At 49.0% G+C, this 20,033-nt stretch overlaps 1 protein-coding gene across 1 annotated transcript; it reads right to left on the reverse strand.

The window, feature by feature from the left end:
* Positions 1-2,268: 2,268 nt before the first annotated feature.
* Positions 2,269-12,570, reverse strand: Wnt5a (Wnt family member 5A). The gene is made up of 4 exons (XM_035453469.1): positions 12,434-12,570; positions 11,014-11,264; positions 6,062-6,354; positions 2,269-2,727 (listed from the first exon to the last, which is right to left on the reverse strand). Exons 1-4 carry the CDS (start codon positions 12,511-12,513, stop codon positions 2,269-2,271), a joined length of 1,083 nt encoding a protein of 360 aa, XP_035309360.1. The 5' UTR covers positions 12,514-12,570.
* Positions 12,571-20,033: the final 7,463 nt, after the last annotated feature.

Raw genomic sequence — 20,033 nt, forward strand, 5'->3', positions numbered from 1 at the left:
TTACATTAAATAGTTTTTTTTTTAAGCTAGGATTGTTAAACTCCACTCTGCTCATAAACATGAATCACTAAAAAAAGAACACAATCTGATTTAGCAAATATAAAAAGCGTACTTCGTGGTTTTTGTAGAATAAAAACCAAAAAAGTGACATTTTAAACTAAATTAGTGCTTTTTCATTTCAAGATCTTTTGCTTGCGATTCATTGTTGCTGAGGGGAAATGAATATTTGGGGCAATAAGTTAAGAGCCACAGGGCTGAGGTAACCAGAAGGCTACCATGCCTATGAAGGGAGACACATCTTTTCAAACCTTGAAGAACAGCCTCGGGCCAGACAAAAACACAGCAGATGCCACTTTTGAAATAGAGGTGCCCTTATTTTAAAAACATTGTTTAAACTAGCTAGCTATGTGGTGAACTGATCAGCCTCAGGAACTCAGGTTAGCCCTGTCAGACAGGACAGGCACAAGTCCTCACTGAGAAATGAGTTAAGCAAATTAAGACAAGGCTGGTGCTCCTGGGTTCTGAGGGCCTCTCAAGGTCCGCAGCTGTGACAAACCACAGTGCCCTCCCCACAAAGAATACCAAAGAGAGGGTGGAGAACTGGGGATGGGCAGGAAGCAGAAAGACAACCTTCTAACCAACATACATTTCAGGACACCAGCCCTGAATGCTTCTTCAGAGTCTAGCCTGCTTCCTGGTGTTCGTGGTAGAATCCCAGAGAGTCATATGCCAATGTCAAGACTCAAAATTTTGGAAAAAAGAAATCCCCATGGGACTTAAATGAAGGACAATGCACCAGGCAGAGAGTAAGCCCAGAGCAAACTGTAAATCTAAATCATGGACTGCACTGAAATATAGTTATATCTATATTTATATATGTATATTTATATATATATGTTATGTACAAAAGACTGAGATATCAGGCACCATTACACCACTCCCTCCCCCCTTATAAATGCAACTGTTCAAGTACACTAGGAACAGTTTTGGCATACACCTGCAGGATAATAGGAAAAGCACAAATGGATAGTCTAAACACAGGATTATAACAGTCTCAACACCTCTGTGGACTCCTTGGGCCAAGTAATATCAGCAAAACACATGAAGTTACTGAACCTCAAAAGAAAAACTTTAGAGAAAAAAAAATCCCCAAGTAGCTGTTTTTGAGCATAGCTCCTCATGTACATGTCCTGCCCTGCAAGCAATGAGTGTCCACCGGAGTTGCCATTTAGATGTGTGGCCAGCATCACATAGGGCACAGAGAGTCCAGAGAGGGCTTGGGGTCAAGTAGGAAGGTGGCTGCCACTTTCTCCTCAAAGAGGTATTCTGCCCTTCTGCAATGCTCAACTACATGGGACTTCTTTGTTATCTGGGGAGAGGATCTGCAAATGGAATGCATGGGTAATTTTCATTTTTAAGACAGAAAAATGGCTTTCAAAATGAGTTAGTTTCTGGGTCAAAATCCCTTCCCAGACATGAAGTCTGGTATTCACAGAATCAGCTGGGGCTAACACCATAAGATTATGGCCTCTATGTAGGAAATTTCAAGTTTTCTAATTTCTGGGGACATCCAGCCTACCAGCCTACCAGCTCCCCGGGTTTCACAAACTATTAGAAAAAGGCACATCCATAAATGCAGTATCTGTAGGTGGGCTATAATAACACACATGATATGCCTACTTACAAAGATATGATGTTCTTGCTCTTATATTCTAAAAGGTCATTCTGAAATATTAAAAGCAGGCAGCTAATCTCTGGAGTGGGAAGTATCTCATATTCTGTATTTTTGGCATATCTGTCTATTTAATATATCTAAATTTAAGATTTTTGTCTTATACCAGAGCATCTGCATTTCATTTTGGCCATAGGAACTGAGTCATTCATGGTTTGTACCCGCCTCTTTCACCTGGGTATCACCGTCCCAAAGGACTCTATATTTGAGAAGAAAATAGTTCCTAAACTTCAAGATGTGAACCCCAGCCACGCAGCTAAGTTGGAATATGTGTTATTTCCCCTTTATCCTTTAGCATCAGAAGAAAGAAGTTTTATACTAACTTTGCAAAGATTCGTAAAATAAATATTTTTCTTGATTTCCCCCACTATTGCCAAATATTAATTATAATATTAATAATAAACCACAGAGTTCTTAGATGGTAACAGAAAAAAAAATATGGTTCCCGCTGCAATTCTTGGGGGAAAATAAAAAGAACCAGAATCTATAAATAAGTGGGTCCTGGGAATGGGGCTGGGTGATGGGCAGGCACACCACTATTTGCACACGAACTGATCCACAATCTCCGTGCACTTCTTGCACTTGACATAGCAGCACCAGTGAAACTTGCAATGACAGCGTTCAGTCTGCACCGTCTTAAACTGGTCATAGCCACGACCACAGCACATGAGCTCGCAGCCATCCATGCCCTCTGAGGTCTTGTTGCAAAGGCGGCCCTGTGTGCCCAGTGAGCCTGTGCTCTCATTGCGCACACAGTAATCCGGGCTTGGGTCGATATAGACCAGGTCCTGCGTGGTTGGGGAGTTGAAGCGGCTGTTGACCTGTACCAGCTTGCCCCGGGAGTTCAGCCTCATGGCTGCTGCGCTGTCATATTTCTCCTTGAGGGCATCGCCCACCTTTCGGAAGTCCGCCAGCTGCAGCCAGCATGTCTTGAGGCTACACGAGCCAGACACTCCATGGCACTTGCAGGCTACATCTGCCAAGTTGTATACTGTCTGCAGAAGGAAAGGGGGAAGGTTACTGTGCAAATTGGAGGAGCTGATATACGGGCATGAGCATGGTGAACAAAGCTGTCCTCCACTTTCTAGGGGCAGTCATATCTTTTGGCTGAATCAAGGGTTGTGTTACTTCTTCACTCCCCATCACTAGATATATTGGTATCTTCTTTGAAAACTCTACAACTCTTGAGTTTTCATCATCTCATCTACAACTAACACATTCAAATGGAAACAGAAAACACAATATTCCAGTGGCCTCCACTTTTGCAGGGAAATGTCATCAGTACCATGTGAAGTCTATATTTCTTGCCTGTCTTCCCTGAATGCAGACCCACATCCAAGCCTCTGAAATGTTTGCTGTTATCCTTCTATTCTCAGAGAAGGGAACAGAGGCCTAGAGAGATGAGTTCCTACCCAACCACTGGGAAGTGGAGAGTGCCAGTATTTGAAGTTAGACAGTAAGCCCCACCAGTGACTTGGTAAGTGCTGAGTGAGGAAGGGATCCATCCCTAGAGGGATCAGTGTTCGCTCATCCTACCATATCACTGTGTCTCTCCACGGGCAGAACAGTCCTGGCACTTGTGATTTCATCCAATCATACTAGCAGCTTTGTAGCATGTGCAGGAATCAATGACAGCACAGTGACACTGCAAAGGTAGGTGGCTCACACAGGTCACACAGCAGGGTATAGGGGAACTTGGCCTGGGTCTCAGTTATGCTCCCTGCTATTCACTTCAGAGTCCCAACTCTGTCCTGTCCCACCCTAGGTCTCAAGGACCACCTTACGGCTGAGGACATAGAACGTCATATTTTGCCTCTGAATTTGGGCAACTAGCTGTCCCTTTCTTAGCCTATTTGCCACCTGTGGATGGTACCAACTTCCCAGCACAGTTAGGAGGATAAAATTGAGGAAGACAAGGAAGCACTTGGCACTCAAAACCCACTCAGTAAATCTGGTCGTTCTCCAGGGTGATGGGGCCATGGCCCTGGGTTTCTGCCCAGTCACCTCGGGCCTCCCAGGAGCAGCGTTCATAGGTCTGGCCCCACAGAACTGTGCCCAGCAGTCTGGGAGGTGGTGGTTGCCTATTTATAGTCCTGACTGCCCACAGTTCCTCATGCCAGCAAACTTCCAGAGTCATCATGGTGTGGCAGTGCTGGCCAGGGCCTGTCCAGAACCTGTAGCTACTTCTGCCCAAACAACCACCTTCCTCCTCCAAGGATTCACAAGGACTTTCTTTTAATAGGGGCCACAGTATATTCTCATTCCATGAAGACTTACAGTCTGAGGAAGGTTTTGTAAGTATATTTAACCTTTGCTCTCTTTTAAAGAAAACCAAAAGCTAATGCCCAAAAGCAGTTTTGATATGATTTCCTAGCATGGTGTACAACTTTCAAAGGTACCCAACCCCCAACAAAGAGAAGAGCTGGTTCCTGTGTAACCTTTACTCACCAAAATCCTTCCTTTCGTTCATCATTCCCATGATAGAACACAACCAAATAAATCTCACATTTCAAAATGTGACCGGATCAAAGTATCAACATCAAGGGCAACAAAAATAGCAAAGACACTTCTCAACTTCTCCAGAGGTCCCTCTTGCCACTTGGGAATGCTTGACCCTCTCCTGTCAGTGGACAAGCCCTTCAGGATTTCTTTCTAGGAAAGAAGTGATAATGATGGCCCAAAGATGGCCTGGGACATTTCTGGCTGGATGTGCCAGTCCAATCCTATAGAGGGGAATGATGCCAGGAGGATGGGATTCTGGGAATGGGCTCTTAGGGGGTTTCCAGAGAATGCAGCTGGACCCTCCTCTGCTCATCATGTGGACCCATGACAACCACAACCTAGAGAGGTGGAAGGCCTGAACAAGTACATGTTGTACTTTCTCTGTGGCCATTACCTGTGCCCCTCGGGGAAGCACAAGCAAAATCGCATTGCACTTAGTCCTTCCCTGTTACCCTCAAATGTTTACCAACCACTTTGAGAGGAATTTAGTGGAGATTATCTACACAATCTTTGACTTCTCTATGTCCTATTATTCTGTAATGTTTAATAGTTAATTTATCATTTATCAAGTACTGACTACTGACTGACACCAAGCTAGAATCTGAGATTGAACCAAAGGAAACATTGTTGTAGGTCAGATTTCCTATGGTGTACCCAAATACCTTTGTCTGCATAATGACTCCAAGTGGGAGTCATTGCCATGGCCACAGAAAGATGTGGAAATGTGGAAACTGAGGTTCAGAAACCAAGAGACCTGATTTTAGGCCGGCATCTCCAGTAGCCAGAGTGCAGCTCTTCAGCCCTAAGCTCTCAAGAAAGTTAACAGAGGTCTATCACACAGATCCACTGACTGTCATACACAGCCACTAAGTGGTCCTCTTGGCCTCAGTTTCCTAATCTGTGAGATGAGGGTGTGGGGCCAGAGCTTCTAAGCTCCTTCCAGTCCTTGGGTCTACACTGTGATTATCTTCCTCGTTCCTCACCCCAAAAATACAGAAGAGTGAAATCTGTGACCAGAAAGTTCCTGGCACCCACCTTGGGTTCTGTGGGGGAAAAAAAAATAATGGCCTTGGTTTTCAATGCTGCCAAAGTTAAGAAACATTTTCACCCCTTCATTTTAAAGCAGCCATAAAGTGCCATGTGTTTAACCGCAGGGGAAAGGGGGTCTTTTTTAAAAATATCTTGGAGTAGCTTTTCATATCTCCACCAGGGGAAGGAAAGAGCAGGAACAGGGGACTCGGGGGGCTTGGGGATTGTCAGTGTGTCTTCTCTGGACTGGCCTGCTGGCCAGACTAAAGCAATGCCACACTGCTAAAACTTCTGTCTTCTCCCTAACAAAAGCCCTTTGGAAAAACTCAGCCCATCAGTTCTGCTATATCCACAAGGCAGACAGGGAGAAAGAAAAAGAGAGTCCAAAGGTGGGGTGAGGCCTTGCTCAGTGGGGTGCCTAATGCCTTCCCTAACTGAAAGGCAGAAACAAATGGGTGAGCTCTAATACCCATTGGTGGGGACCAGCTACAAAGGTATACAACATACTTCTCAGAAAACAGCTGGAGCTCCTGGACCCAGGGCCTATTAATGGGACCATTCAGGCCCCTGGAGGGGGAAGCCTTTCTGGAATGTGCACCTCTCTCCAAAGAGGCCCACAAGGGAGGAAGTGACTTAAGGAAAAACAAAGAGGCTGAGAGGAGGAGAAGGAGGCAGAGGAAGATAGAAGAAACCAAGCACACCCAAGGTATGAGTATCTCCAGAGACCTGAGCTGAGTTAAGTTTAGCTCCTGTGCAGACGCACTGGGAGGAGGAAAGGCGGGGAACCATGGTACTCACCCTACGGCCTGCTTCATTATTGTGCAGGTTCATAAGGATGCGTGCGCTCTCATAGGAGCCCTTGGCATGGATTCGTTCCCGTTCTCGTGCATCCACGAATTCCTTGGCAAAGCGGTAGCCATAGTCGATGTTGTCTCCACAGCCGCCCCACAGCCAGTCCCGAGGCAGGTCCTTAGGGCGTGCAGCTCTGCTGCAGCCACAGGTGGATAGCTCGCCCTCGCGGCATGCACGGCTCATGGCATTCACCACCCCAGCTGCGCTCACCGCGTATGTGAAGGCTGTCTCTCTGCTGCCTGCGAGAGAGGATGAGCAAGCAGTAGTCACTAGATTGCCTGCCCCATGCAGAGGCCTAGATTTTGCTCTGTGTCTGTGTGTGTAGTGGTGGTGTTGTTGGGGGGTGCTAAGAAGTCCTCCAACACACTGGCCTGTGCAGCCTGAGAAGGCTGTGAGAGTCCTGGTGAAGTGGGGGGTCCCCAGTACACAAGGCCTTGAACCCAGTTGTGGAACAAGAAACCACTTGTCAAAACACAAGAGCAAACAGTTCTCAGGCCGAGACTGAGTGCAGAACCCCCCCCCCCCACACACACACACATGCACACACACAACAGCTCCCTGGAGAGAGAAGAGGGTGCCTTAAACATATAGCAAACCTGAATTATTTAGTAAAGGAGTGAGAGCACCCCAACATGCTTCAGTTGCTACTGGAGCAAACAAGCAGAGATAAACCTCAAGTCGACTCTCTACACTGGACCCCACCCTGAAAGCACACCCAGACGCCAGGCCCACCTTGGGGCAAGGATGGATCAGTTCACACACATAACGAAGGAGACAGGATAACTGCATCTGCTGGGACATTTCAGAGCCTAGTCAGGACTTCAACACTGCTGGATTGATTTCCACTAAACCCTTTTGAAGATATTCAAGATGTCTTATTTCCAAAAATGCACATGAAAGAGGTCATTGAAGGAAAGCTCCGAACTGGGCTAGACTTCCTTACGCCGTTCTAATGTCGGTATCATTTTCTTCTTGAACAGAACGGAATTCACTAGGCTTAGAGGCTTCTGCAAATCTCAGGTCCCCATCCTCTGCCAGACATTGCCTGGGGCGGCACAGTTAGTTTTCACCTGGCACCCTCCCTCTGCAGCTGTAGCTCTTCCCCTGCTCCACTGTCTGGGTTCTCCACTCTACCACCCCTACAACAGTGCTAAGCCTGCCCTGAAATCTCTCATTTGAAAGCAAGTGGTTAAAACAGCCTCCTGGTTGGTCTTGGTACCACATCTACTGCCACCCCTCATCCCCCTGACTCTCCTGCCCTATATCCCTACCCATAGCCTTTGCCTCAGAGTGGTGAAATGAAAACAAAAAGGAAAAGCAAACAGACTTGGGGGAGATGGAGGTGGGGGTGAGGGGTAGAAAGTGTTCTTCCCTCAGACTGGTAGAGATTATTTCCCCATAAAACACTCATGGGAGATCTGTTAGCAGAGACTAGCTTAAAGTTTGACTAGTATACACAGAAGTTTCTATATGTAACAAGAAGCAACTTAATAAACACCTGCACTATGAGAAAGGATTAGCTTTCTGCCCCCTGGATGAAGTTGGGCCTGGGTTTGGGCTAAAGATGGAGCCTCCCTTTCAAGATCAACTGTAAAATATGGGTATTGAAATGAATGCCCATGGAATAAAGGTCCCTTGTGATGCCCAAACCCCCTGTACCAGACTGGGTTTCTCATACATTTAGGAAGCTTGCTAGCAAGCTTTATGGGGCAGGGCAAAACAAAGCAGACCTCAGCAGGTCCCAGCCAGCCCCAAGGAGAAGGTCTAGCCAGGAGAGATGGTCCTGCTAACCCTGGTGCCTACCCTCTCTCAGGAAAAGCTCTGTCTCACAGCTCACTGGGGCCATTTGTGATCCCCAGGAAGGACCATGGCTTCAACTCACACAGACTCTCCTCTCCTGCACTTAACAATGAATAACTTCAGAAGTGTGCTAGTGAATGGCAGGGGGATCCATCCAGAAAGTTCCAGTGGGGCTTTCCATCTGTCTAGTTCAAATTAGACAGCAAAGTACATGGGGGAGTGGAAATAAATGAGGAGGGCAGGCGGACAGATTTCAGGGAGTTATTTGGAGATTAACACTGATAACACAGAAAATGCTGTGGCCTGGACCGGAGAGCTGTGGAATCAAAGTGTTGTGGATAGAGGAAGAGGAGATAAAATGATACTCTAAGGTTCTGAGGACAGGACACACACACACACACACACACACACACACACACACACACACACACACACACCGTCCTTCAGGTACACAGAACATGAAGGGCTTTTATACAAAACACAAATCACCCAAACTTTTTTCATAGGTCTAGCTCAATTATTTCCATTTTCATCCAGAATGCAAAACCTGGTACAATCTCGAAGCTAATTGTTGACTGTAGAAAAACACCAGTTTGAAAAGTGCTATTTGGCTGGCGGCCTGTGCATCTATCTAGTCGCCCTGTTGCTCATTTGGTTGAGTCTCCCTCTGCATGAAATCTATTCTGACTTGGATCCTCACACCCCTTAAAAATGGTGCCTTCCTGACATCTCTTCACAGTGTGGAAACAAAGACAAGAGAGAGACAAAAGCTGGAAGGAAAGGGGAACACGATGAAAAATGAGAATGTTTCCAAAATGAAGCCTGGGCCCTTCAGGAGGCAACTGTGCGCAGTGCCTCCAGGGCAACTGGCACCTTAGAAAAATGAGCTGAGAGAGGGGTCAGAGGTGGCAGCAGGAGCTCCTCAGACACTGGCCCCTCACGGGGTCACATTCTCACAGAGTGAGTGTTATTCTCCACATCCCTGGGGTCCTGGGGGTTTTGGAGTGACATGGACACACCTTGGGCACCAAAGGTGTTTTCAACTGTCCCTAAGTTCATTGACTTCAACCAAAGCCTGAGTTAGGATAAAGAAGGTAAAGCCATTTTTCCATTCTTGGACTTCAGTCCCTGTTCCTTCTTATCCACAAAAATCAATTCTAATTTTTCTGCTCTCCTTTTTCTTTTTTCAAATAATTAAGAAGAAAAAGTCCCACCTAATCTTCCAGATGGCTTTCTGCTCTACGACAACCAGGTACTTGGGGAGGACCTCTGGCTACTGGGGATGCAGTCTGTACAAGTTTCTTGGGGCATCAGATGACCTACCCATAGCACCAGTCATTCTCCCCCTTCCAGGCTATGAGAGAATGGGACTCACACAAGCCCCACATCCCAGTCCCCACTGCCTAGTCCCCACAAGGAGTGATATAAGACCAAGGACCAAAGAGGGTACTAGCAAGGGACAATTAAATGCAGGCATTTGGAGTGTCAGGCTTTGAGGAGACAAGCACTTTGAATCTTGGGCCACATTTAAAATGAATCTCCAGCAGTACTTAGATTAGCTCATCAAATAAGAGCTTATTCAGTACACTGTGGCCCAGAGCAGGCCACATGTTGAAGAGGAAGAGGGGATCCTAAACCAAAGCTGTGTGCAAGTGAACACACAGTAGAGCACTTGCAACTGTCATCTTCCTCTAGCTTTTTCTAATTCCAGTGAGAAAGCAGTGGTCCTATGGTTCAAAAGGCAGTTGTGAAGCATATAAGAGGGAACACTGAAAGTTGACATTTTGATAGTTTAGAAGGGTTTTTTTTTTTTTTTTTTTTTTTGGTTCCTTTCTTGTAGTATCAGAAGGCAGGAATGTCTCTACCATATCCTGATGCATCTACCTTAAGGCAGCCTATATCCAGTAACCATTCCTAGTCCCCCAGGCTTAGCTACTCCAGTCAGACCCCAGGATATACATTAGCACATTTTAATCATTGACAGAAAGGACAAAGCCCCATGAACCCTGCAGGCTGGGGCTACAGGCTGTTCTCCCACTAGATTAGAGGAGTGGCTTCCAAACCTGTGTTATTTTAGTTTATGAAGTCCCTTGGCTCAAGCATCCACTGACAACTCTTTTTTGTTCTCAATGAATGCACTTTTCAGGGTTTTCTTTCCAAAGTATTTTATCCATCTGTGATGGATATTAAGCCAACTTTTTATCTCCGGTCAGTATAAACAGTTAATTGCCTTGATAAATTGCTTCTTACTTTTGGAGTCACTGCAGTCATATTAATTATAAGGGCTTGTTTGCATAAAACTACAGAGACCTAAAATATTCACACTAGAAAACACACAGAGCCCATCTGTCAAGTAGGATTCTAGACTATTGCAGAAAACCACAGACAAACTGAGTTTTCTCCCCCCCCCATTTTTTTTCTTTTGGTCAACCTTAAATGCTGTCTCCTCCCTGAGTGGATCAACAAATTCAACAACATATTTAACATTAAAACTCAAGCTGTAAGCAAAACACTTGAAACTGTTATTGCAAAGTTTCTGGGTTGAAAGCTCAAGCGTGTATTTTTCTGCCGATTGTTGAAAATCATACACATAAATTGTATCACTTCTTATTAAAATTCTTTCTGGGACTAAAAATAAAGCTTTTAACTTTATATATCTCTGTAGCCTCAGGAAATGTCTATATTAGGAAAATTAAAACCTTACTGCTAGCATTGCCAACGTTCTGAAAGATGACAACTTGGGCCATTTGGATAGTGCTTAAGACACTTCAAACCATCAGAAGAGCCTTTGGATTTAAATGGCTCAGCTTTCCTCCATCACAAATCAAGTATCCTGCTTCTACTTTAAACAAAATGCATTATACAAAAATGAAATGTTGCAGGGAATGGTGGTATCTGTGGTGTTCCCCTCCTGAATTTATTTGTTCAAGAAGTTTATAAACTGAAGGTCAGAGATGGGATCAGAATTAATGTCGTTCTGGATAATAACAAAAATCCTCAAGTCATCACCCAAGCTGTAAAGTGGACACCCTATTAAGCATCCAAGCAAGCATAAAGGTACAGAACACAGCAAACAGGCATCTCAAGTGCTTTCTTACCTATTTGCATCACCCTGCCAAAGACAGAGGTGTTGTCAACTGTGCTGCAGTTCCACCTCCGATGCCGAAACTGGTATTGACATTCTTTGATGCCTGTCTTCGCACCTTCTCCAATGTACTGCATGTGGTCCTGATACAAGTGGCAGAGTTTCTTCTGTCCTTGAGAAAGCCCTGCCAGTTGACTACAGAGAGGCTGTGCACCTATGATATATACCTCTGACATCTGAACAGGGTTATTCATACCTAGCGACCTGCAAAGGGAGGGGGAGATGTGCACTCAAGATTTACATGAACTCTGGAGTTAGCTGCCCCCCACCTCCCTGAAAGCACATCAGCAATACAGGTCTTGAAGCATACAGATGCCTTTTCTCTCCTGTTTGTCCGCATGACAAAGTATGAGAAGGGCTTCATAAAACTCCTCTGTTTAAACTCTACTAAGAAAACAGAGGTATTGTGTAGTCCCCACCCGGCCATCTGTCTCCCTCAGTTAGTGTTTTCACTGCCTTCCTTTCCGGTCACCACGTATCTGAACCAATATTTCTGAGATTCACTAAGAAAAGGGGTGGGGGGATGGAGGTTTTCACAGACCAGCCACTGGCTTTGGAGAAATCGACTCAGAGCCCACAAAGTAGATAGATCTGCCTTAAGAGTACAGGAACATCAAAAGTAAAGAGATAGCAGTATCTTCCGATGAATTGAAGAACAGAGGGGTGTCTATACAGTCTGAGGAAAATCACCCGTATTTTCAGACACATTAAAAGGGATCCTTGTGTGAATGTGAAGGATCCAAGACAGGAAATCCAGTGTCCAGAAGTCACATTTGACAGTCAGAAACACGCTATTGCTTTCCCAGGGAGAAAACATCCAACTCCCTAGGTACTTTGCAATCCAAAGAGAAGCCTCATTTAGGGACATTTGACTACTTCAAGTTCATCTCCTTTTGATCAATTTTCAAGTGCAAGCACGTCTCTCCTTGGGAATTAGCTGTCTCCTAGGACTCTACTACTTCAGACACTGTGGATTAATAACCTCAAATGACAGAAAAATAAAAGGAAAACTCATTTTTTATTTTACTAAGAGGTGACAAAAAAGTCATTTTTATAGATAGGTTTACAATTATTAGAGGAGTATATTTCCCCTTTATTATATTAGGTACTGCAAGCCCACGGCTCAACAAGGGCCTCATAGAAAAAAAAAAGCTGAGATTTATAGATTCGGGTTTCCCCCGCGGAACTGAGTATATGATTTACAAAATTAGTAGGTTACAAGAAAATTCATATTTAAAAGGCACATAGAACATATATGCATCTATATTAGATAAAAGTACCCAGGCTCACTCTCCAACTTTCAACACTGTAGCATACATAATACAAGTGTATTTTTACGAAGAGGAAAGAGTAGGCACACAGAACCAACTTACCACCAAGAATTAGCTTCTATTACAACCTGGGCGAAGGAGAAAAACATGGCCAAAGCCATTAGGAAGAACTTGGAAGACATTGCACCTCCAGCCGTCCCCAAAGCCACTCCCGGGCTTAATATTCCAATGGACTTCTGGAAAGGGAAGAAAGGAGCAGATGTTTATTGCCTTCGGATAGTTTTCAAGCTTACAAAGTTTAAACAACGGAAACATCCGAGGTCTCTTAAGTTTACTGTTGACTGTGCTTCTCCGTGAGATTTTTGATGGCAAGATATAGGCAGTTTCTTTTTTCTAAATTAATCCACCCACGCAACCTCACCAGGAAATCTTATTTCGCTGGGATCCTGCGCGCGGGGCACGCCAGCGATTACTAACATGTCTCAGTGCTGTTGAGTCAAAGCCTGGGTGCCAGGCTTCTAGCGACTTCCAGTCCCGCACCCCCCAAGCTTCCCTCTAGTTTTCCGCTGCGCTAGGTCCCTCCTCGGGAATTCACTAGGGAAACCGCCGCCACCCTCGCCCTCTCCCAGACCTGGGCCGAAGCAACAAGTGGAGCCAGAATTAATTCCATGGGCGAGAGGAGAGCGAAGGCGAGTGGAGCGCACTGCCGAAGGCTGCCGAGGAGGCGGGGTGGCCGGCGCGGGTGGGGGTGGGGAGGACGCGGGAGGGAAGGGCAGGGGGTGGGGGCGAGGCCCCAGGGACCAGCGCGCGCGCGAGTGCCCAGCTGGGAAATGCAGCTCCGAATTAACATCGTATGTTTCATAATCAGTTTACGGGGCCGATTTTGGGAAAGCCATTTCCAGATGGGGAAGAACAGCCTGGGTTTCCTTTAGGATCTGCTTCAGCCTGTTTGGGGCGGGGAGTAAATGGGGTTGGGGGGTAAGGGATAATGAATGGGAAGAGAGGGCTGCTCCCCTACCCAGGGAACCCGGAAAGCCTGCCCTTTCCTGCCAGCAGCCTCCTCTCAGTCGGAGAGAAGCGGTAGGTCTCGGGTGGAAAGAAGGGTCCGGCTTCGGTTCTTTTAGGAGTGGATCTTTCCCCTGCCCTCGGACCCCATTATTCTGACGTTTTACTCTCCCTCTGGCCCCCATGTCAAAGCAGCTGCAGGCGTGGGGAGAGGGTGCACAGAGGGCTTGGTGTTTCTCTTGGAGTTGGCCCCCATGTTTCCATCGCACCACTGCGAGCCTGTGCCTTCAAGTTCACCGCCACCCTGCCACCAGCCTAGGCTCTCTGGGCCAAGTCGGACTCAGTTCGTTTAGTTCCAAAAGGCTGACAAACCGGCCGAGGAGACAGATCTCGCAGCGGAGCCGGAGATGCATAAGCTCCGAAGCATCAGCGGTGTCCCTGGCTTCCAGGGCGCAGGGAGCCGGGCGGAGAACGTTCCCTTCCTGAAGATATTCGGGGGCAGAAAGTTCTGTTGCTGTTCCCACTGGTGACTTTTCCACCTGCAGGCGGCGGCGGAGGGAGGAGAGTGTGGGTCGGAGGAGCAGGTTTCCAACGTCCCTTTTCACATCTCTGATAAGTGTAACTCTGTGGTGCCCGCAGCCCCCGAGGAAGACCCTTCCTTTGGAAAGGCAAGAAAGGGGAACCTCCTCCAGGCGACAGAAGGGCCCTGCCGAGGGAGGCCAGCTCCGTAAAACGGATGAAGGGGACCCTGTCGGTAGTAGAAACACTAAAGGGCCCTGTAGCACGCGGTAGCTCTCCCTTGCGAGCCACCCCTTTGGCTTGGACACCTCCATGCTCCAGGTAGAGGAAATGGTTATGTGCTTCCCAGCGCCAGCTAACCAGTGCTCCGAGCCGCGGCCCGGTCGTCCCCAAAGTACAGCAAAGCTGGGGGCGCATCCTGGAGAATGGAAATCTGGAGTTTCCCCAGTCTAGGAGAGAAGGTTCACTCTCCTTCCCTACCCCCGCCTGAAGTGTCAAGTTTCTTCCAGGGGAGGGGTGGGCTTCAGGGTCTGTCTTTGCGCTCGGCCCAGGCTGCAAAGGCTAGAGTGGAGGTTGAAGCCATTCTCGAGAGTGCGCGCGTACATACACATACACACGCGCGAGCGCGCGCGCGCGCGCGCGCGCGCACACACACACACACACACACACACACACACACACACACACACACACACACACTTTGCACACTTACACACACGCGTGCATAGACAGACCCGTTCCAGAGGACTTCAGGTCTCAGTTCGCAGCGGGCCTCACTCACTTTTGGAGCTTCACAGCGGGCGGGGCGCGTGGGGCGGGGCGCGGGTGGTGGAGAAATTGATAACAGATTCGGCGGATTACAGGGAATCTCTTTGTTAGAGCCGAAACCACACAAACCGAACCCTCGCTCGGCCCGACGCCCCCAGGGCAAATCCACCCAGAACCTCCGCCAACTGCGAGTATAGCCACCAGGTTTCCTCAACTCCTCAACTCCGGTCTCCTCCGCTCTGGAGTAGGGGTGCCCCAAGGAGATCGCCAGGAGAGCCCCGAGTGCGGCAGCTGCCTTGAACCCCCTGCACTTGCCTGGGAACACCTCAGTTTTCTTCCCTCTCCAATCTGTCGCAAACCCCACAACTTTGAGCGATTCAAGGAACTCACACCGAACTCACTAATGAACTCTTCGACTTTAAAGGGTCAAACATCCGTCCGGGTAGGTTTAGCAGAGATCGGAAGCAAAGAAGACGGTGTGAAAGGAGAACTTTCGTCAGACTGCCGCAGCAGGGCTAAAACAAAAGTTCTGGTTAGAGTTATCCACAGAACAAGCCAAAAGTTTTCCAACAGGGGCCGGGGAAAGCAGACTGAGAAGCGGGAGTATCCGCGCGTGCAGAGGAGGTTGTGGGCTTTTAAGAGGTGCTGCGCAGGGGTGGGTGAGGTAAAGGAAAGGAAAGACGTTCGCCGATCTCAAAACCAGGACAGCCGGATCTCGGTGATGTTGCCTTCAGGATACACGAGATCAAAGATGCAGACTGTAGCTCTGTTCTAAAGGTACCATGCGCGAGAGTGGGAAGTGGTGGGAAAAGAGGACTTCCTCGGTCTAGAGAGCTAAAGGACTAGCGCAAGAGTCCAGTTACCAAGTGCAGAGTCAGGCGGCCCCTTAAAGACAAACACTAAAGAGATTAGCGAAAGAGTTAGGGGGGGCGGGAGGCAGTGACCCTACCTCACTGTTTGGTCATTGCCTTCTGCTAGACTACATTTAGGGCCCACGTCTGGGAGTGGAAATGATGAGATGTGCCAACTAGGCGGAAGAGAGTGACCCAGGCTCCCGGTGGCGAAAAGGAAGATGGGAAACTCCCAGAAGATATCCGTTCTTGAAGAGGTAGAAAGTGAACTGTGTTCCCCAGTCTGCTCTTTTTCTGAAGCAAGGAGACGGATGGAGAAACTTGTGGGAAGGAAACCCGGTTGCAGACACAAACTTGGTTCCTCTGCTTCAAGAATGGGACCGAGAAGACCCTAAAGAATGACCAGTAGGGGAATCCACTTAAGGGGGAGTAGACAAAGGAAGCCTTGGTCCCTACTCCGGCCTGGGCCCAGCTGAGCTATAGTTATTTGCCCCACACCGTGAATGCCCCACACCGTGAATGCATAGACCATGGCACTATGTGTGCGTGTGTGTGCACACGTGCAGCAGGCAAGAACAGCCAGTGATATAAGCCTGTGGCTGTCTGGAGCTGCAGCCAGGGCAAGGAATCTGAATAGTGCAGCAGCGACCCAGACTGGCTAGGAGGTCTGAGAACGGTGACAATACTGGAGAACACTCTAGCTTGATTCGCCTCCTTTTCCTGAGCCTCAGCACCCCAGGGCTCTTCAGGGGCCAACAAACAATTACCTTTTCTAACTTAGCACAGACTCTTCAGTCCAAACCTGAGTTGAGTATCCGCGAGGGAAAGAGAGATTAAACATCAGTTTAGTACCCAACCTTTACAGGTGATTTTTTTTAATAGACGAAGTTTATAGATACAAAGTCACTATTGTTGTTTTTTTTTTTTTAATAGACTAAGAAACTGAGGCTGATAGAGTGAAAGCAACATGTATCCAAGACCACAGAAAGAATTGGTGAAACAGCCAAGGCCACACCCGAGGCCTCCTACGGGTGACACTCCCCTCCAATGACCAGAAAGGGTAGGAATCCTTCGTCCAATTGCCCGAGGGCCCTTTGCTGGGTTACACCTATGGCCCTTTCCTATTCTCAGCTCTAAGCAACACAAATTGTCCGCTGGCGGAGGTCTCAAAGGTGTCCTGGTGGGTGAGAGGGATCATCTGGTCTCCAGGGAAGCAAACTGAAGGAATGGAACTCTCGGAGGCGCCCTACTTGCAGATGGCCAACAGGGGGCAGCCGGCACCGCGCGGTCAGTTAGAAAAGAAAAGGTCGGGTTAAGGCTCCGAGTTTTGCGGGCACAGAGCGCACCCCTTATACTCAAGAGTGCTGGAGGGGGGAGGGGGCGGCGGAGGCAGGGGCTTGCACTGGGCCTCTGGATCTTGAGCCGAACCGCAGAGAAGACTAAAGCCACCTTGTCCAAAACTTTAGAACAACGGATCTCCAGACCACCCCCAGCCCCGTGCCCCCAAACCAGAGCAAGGGCCCCCACGCATCCACCCATAACCTTACTCTCCACCACTCACCAGTTTCTGGGTACTCACGACATTGTCTCCTCCACCCCGTACCGCCTCCCAAAAATCTCCCCTGATGGAAACTGTCTTGAAACCAAATCTGGCTAGGACAGCGGCGGATGTGCTAATATCAGCCGGAGGGCAAAGGCTGAGAAGTTGCGACCTCACCGCAGGGCCCAAGTATTTCCCAAGAGCGAATTGTCCTTTTAAAGTACGACCAGGGAGCAGTGGTACAGACAGGACAAGGAGAGTAAAACAGGGCCTCGGGGCAACAGGGTTTAAACCCCTTTCTTTTAGGGAAGAAGGCTACTTGCTTTTAGGAAGCATCTTCGTTCTGATTTCCACCTTATTTTCTAGAAAGCTGGAAACAGAGATACGAAGTATAAATGGAAATTGTTATTGAGACGTAGAGGGCAGACAGAGGAAAAGTTGTTTGGAAAATTGCTAGTTATATTCCAAAACGAAACGTTAACTTTTTTGTAAATGTGAACTCTCGGTGACCCTCAGAGTGTGTGACTCGGCTTTAACATACAACTGACAATTAAAACAAACACGAGTTCACAAACTAGCCCCCGCCCGCTCTCACAACTCAGAGGCCCTAGTGTCTCTAAAGCACTAGGCTGACTCCGCTCGGGGGGGGGGGGGTGTAGGATTAAAGCCACTAGGACCACTACTCCCCGCCCCCACTGCTGCAGTAAAGGGCTTGAGCTCACCCAGAGGCCGCTAATAATGCTAATAACGCGACCCGGCTCCCCGAGCGGGGTGCGCGCTGGCCCCCCGCCAGGCACTCTTAAAGGCACAGGGGCCTGGAACGCTCGGGTTACTCGACCTGGACAGCCGGGAACCCGGCCCAGGTCGGAGGTTGGGGGTGGGGAATGCATTGCTCTGGGGTAGGTGGCCTCTAGTTTCCCTAGTCCCGAAGCCATTTCTACTAATCCAGGAGTCCTTTGCTCTCAGTTCTCCAGCCACCCAGTCTCACGGTGCCCGTGAAGGGAGCGGTTGATAAATATTTGATGAATCGAATCATCCTGTTGCTGAAATACACATAGTAAACTACACTCCAAGTTCTCGGGATAAAAAAGAACTCCGTCCATGACCCCACTGTTTTTCCTGCCTTTGCTCTTCTCCATAGTTGAAAAGGTTTGAAGAATAGCCGGTGCGAAAAGTCTCCAAGGACGCAGAGGCAGCGTCCCCAGGGCAAGGGACGAAGAGATAGGGGTCCCTGCTAGAGTTACTGGGGTTTAGTTTTCTCTAGGCAATCGGAGAGTCGGAGAAATGGAGGGGATAGGAATAAATGGACAGAGTTCGGTTAACTTTAAAAAAAAAAAAAAAAGCAGCGAGAGTTGGTGCGCAAAGAGCACTTACCTTCATGGCGAGGGGGAGGGGGCGCGGGGAGGAAGTCGCCACCCGAGTGAAGGCTGCCGAGGAATCCAAGCGAAGCGGCCGGGTTAAGCCTAGGGGGACGATCCAGAGCAGGGCTGCGGAGTCCTCCTGGGTGCGTCGGGTGGGCGCAGCGACCCGGAGCAGAAGCGAGCACTGGCGCCCGGGCTCCGGCTGCGGAGCTGGTAGAGCCTGGAGATGCGCCCAGGAACCGAGAGGGCGCCGGCGCGCGCGGGCCAGCAGCAAGCGCAGGGCCGAGCCGGGACACGGTGCAAGAGCCGCGGGTCCGACGAGGGCGCGCAGGCGACTGTTCCGCGGCAAGGCGCTCCCTCTCTAACGTCCATCAGCGACGGCGGTAATTAGGGCTTTCCAACCCCAAATGTGGGCGTGATTGTGCAAAAGACTTTACAACAAATAATAAAAAAATTCTTCACAAGAGGGTGAAAAAAATGCCCCACTACTCAACTGTGGCCCGAGGCGGGAAGGGGGGGGCGATCCCTGTGCCCAAGGTGCCCCCAGTTCATTCACACCACGAATTCTGCAGACTCTAGGCGGCTCACGCCTCCTGATCCTCAGCTCCTCCTCTCTGGGTCTGTGGCCGAAACGTCTGCTTCCAGGGGCTGCTCCTGCAGCGGAGTTAGTTAGTGGACGTCTGTGTACACAGAGACACACACCCAAACACATACGCGCGCGCACACACACAAACATGCAGACACGCGCGCAAATACACACACACACACACACACACACACACACACACACACACACACACACACACACACACACACACACTCCAGCAGCAGCAGCAGCAGCAGCAGCAGCTTTGGGGCCACAGAACAATCAGACACGCATGGCTTTTTCTCCGGGAGATGCCGCTGAAATCTCACAAGTCGCCATCAGAGCTGCAAGAGTCAGCGCCAAATTTTGTCCTTTCATTTTAGGGTCTGGCAAAAACCGGGCGCAAAATGGGTGCAAGTCGGCCCTGAACTTTCCACCGCGCAGTGCCTTGAGCCCTTGATGGACAGCTAGCCTGTGGGGAACGTTGGCTTCCCCCTTCTGGTCCCTTTCTTTCTTCGGGTTAACCTTCTTTCCACACTCCCCCCCCCCTCCGCCTTTCCAGGACGAACAGAGCGAGGGGGCGGCGGGTGCAGGGATCCCCGGCGACGACTCAACTCCAGAGGTCCATGGCGGTCGACGCTGCCCACCTCCTAGGTCGCGACCGGGATCCGAGGGGCGGTAGTGGGGTCCGGAGGAGGCGGCGGAAGGAGCTCAAGAAGCAGCGGCCGCACAAACCGGACTCGGGACGGTGGAGGCGGCGCCTCAGAGCCTGCAGCAACTTTCCACGCGATGCGGTGCCCCGCAGACTGCCCCAGCGCGGGGACCGCGTGCCCCCCCCACCCCACCCCCGGCCCTCCTGGCCAGCTCCCTCACTTTCACCCTCCCTCTCTCCAGACTCCTCTTTCCCTTGGTGTTCTCAGTGAAAAAAAAAAATATTTTTTTAAAGTTGCAGAACCAAACCCGGCTGGAGAGCGAAAGGGGGGTGGGGGGAGGAAAATAAAAGTCAACTTTGCCTATGCGCATGCGTGGTAAGGCTGTCCTATGACAAACTTCGAAGGATTTTAAAGCTGTA

Source organism: Cricetulus griseus, assembly GCF_003668045.3.
Source record: "Cricetulus griseus strain 17A/GY chromosome 1 unlocalized genomic scaffold, alternate assembly CriGri-PICRH-1.0 chr1_1, whole genome shotgun sequence".
NCBI classification, from domain to species: domain Eukaryota; kingdom Metazoa; phylum Chordata; class Mammalia; order Rodentia; family Cricetidae; genus Cricetulus; species Cricetulus griseus.

Bases quoted from the DNA above. Each gene is read 5' to 3' on its own strand.
- Wnt5a (XM_035453469.1), bottom strand. From the start codon at position 12,513: ATGTCTTCCAAGTTCTTCCTAATGGCTTTGGCCATGTTTTTCTCCTTC. The intron at 6,355-11,013 runs GTAAGAAAGCAC...CCTCTCTCGCAG, and splicing joins TGGCAGGGTGATGCAAATAG to GCAGCAGAGAGACAGCCTTC. The intron at 2,728-6,061 runs GTGAGTACCATG...TTCCTTCTGCAG, and splicing joins ATAATGAAGCAGGCCGTAGG to ACAGTATACAACTTGGCAGA.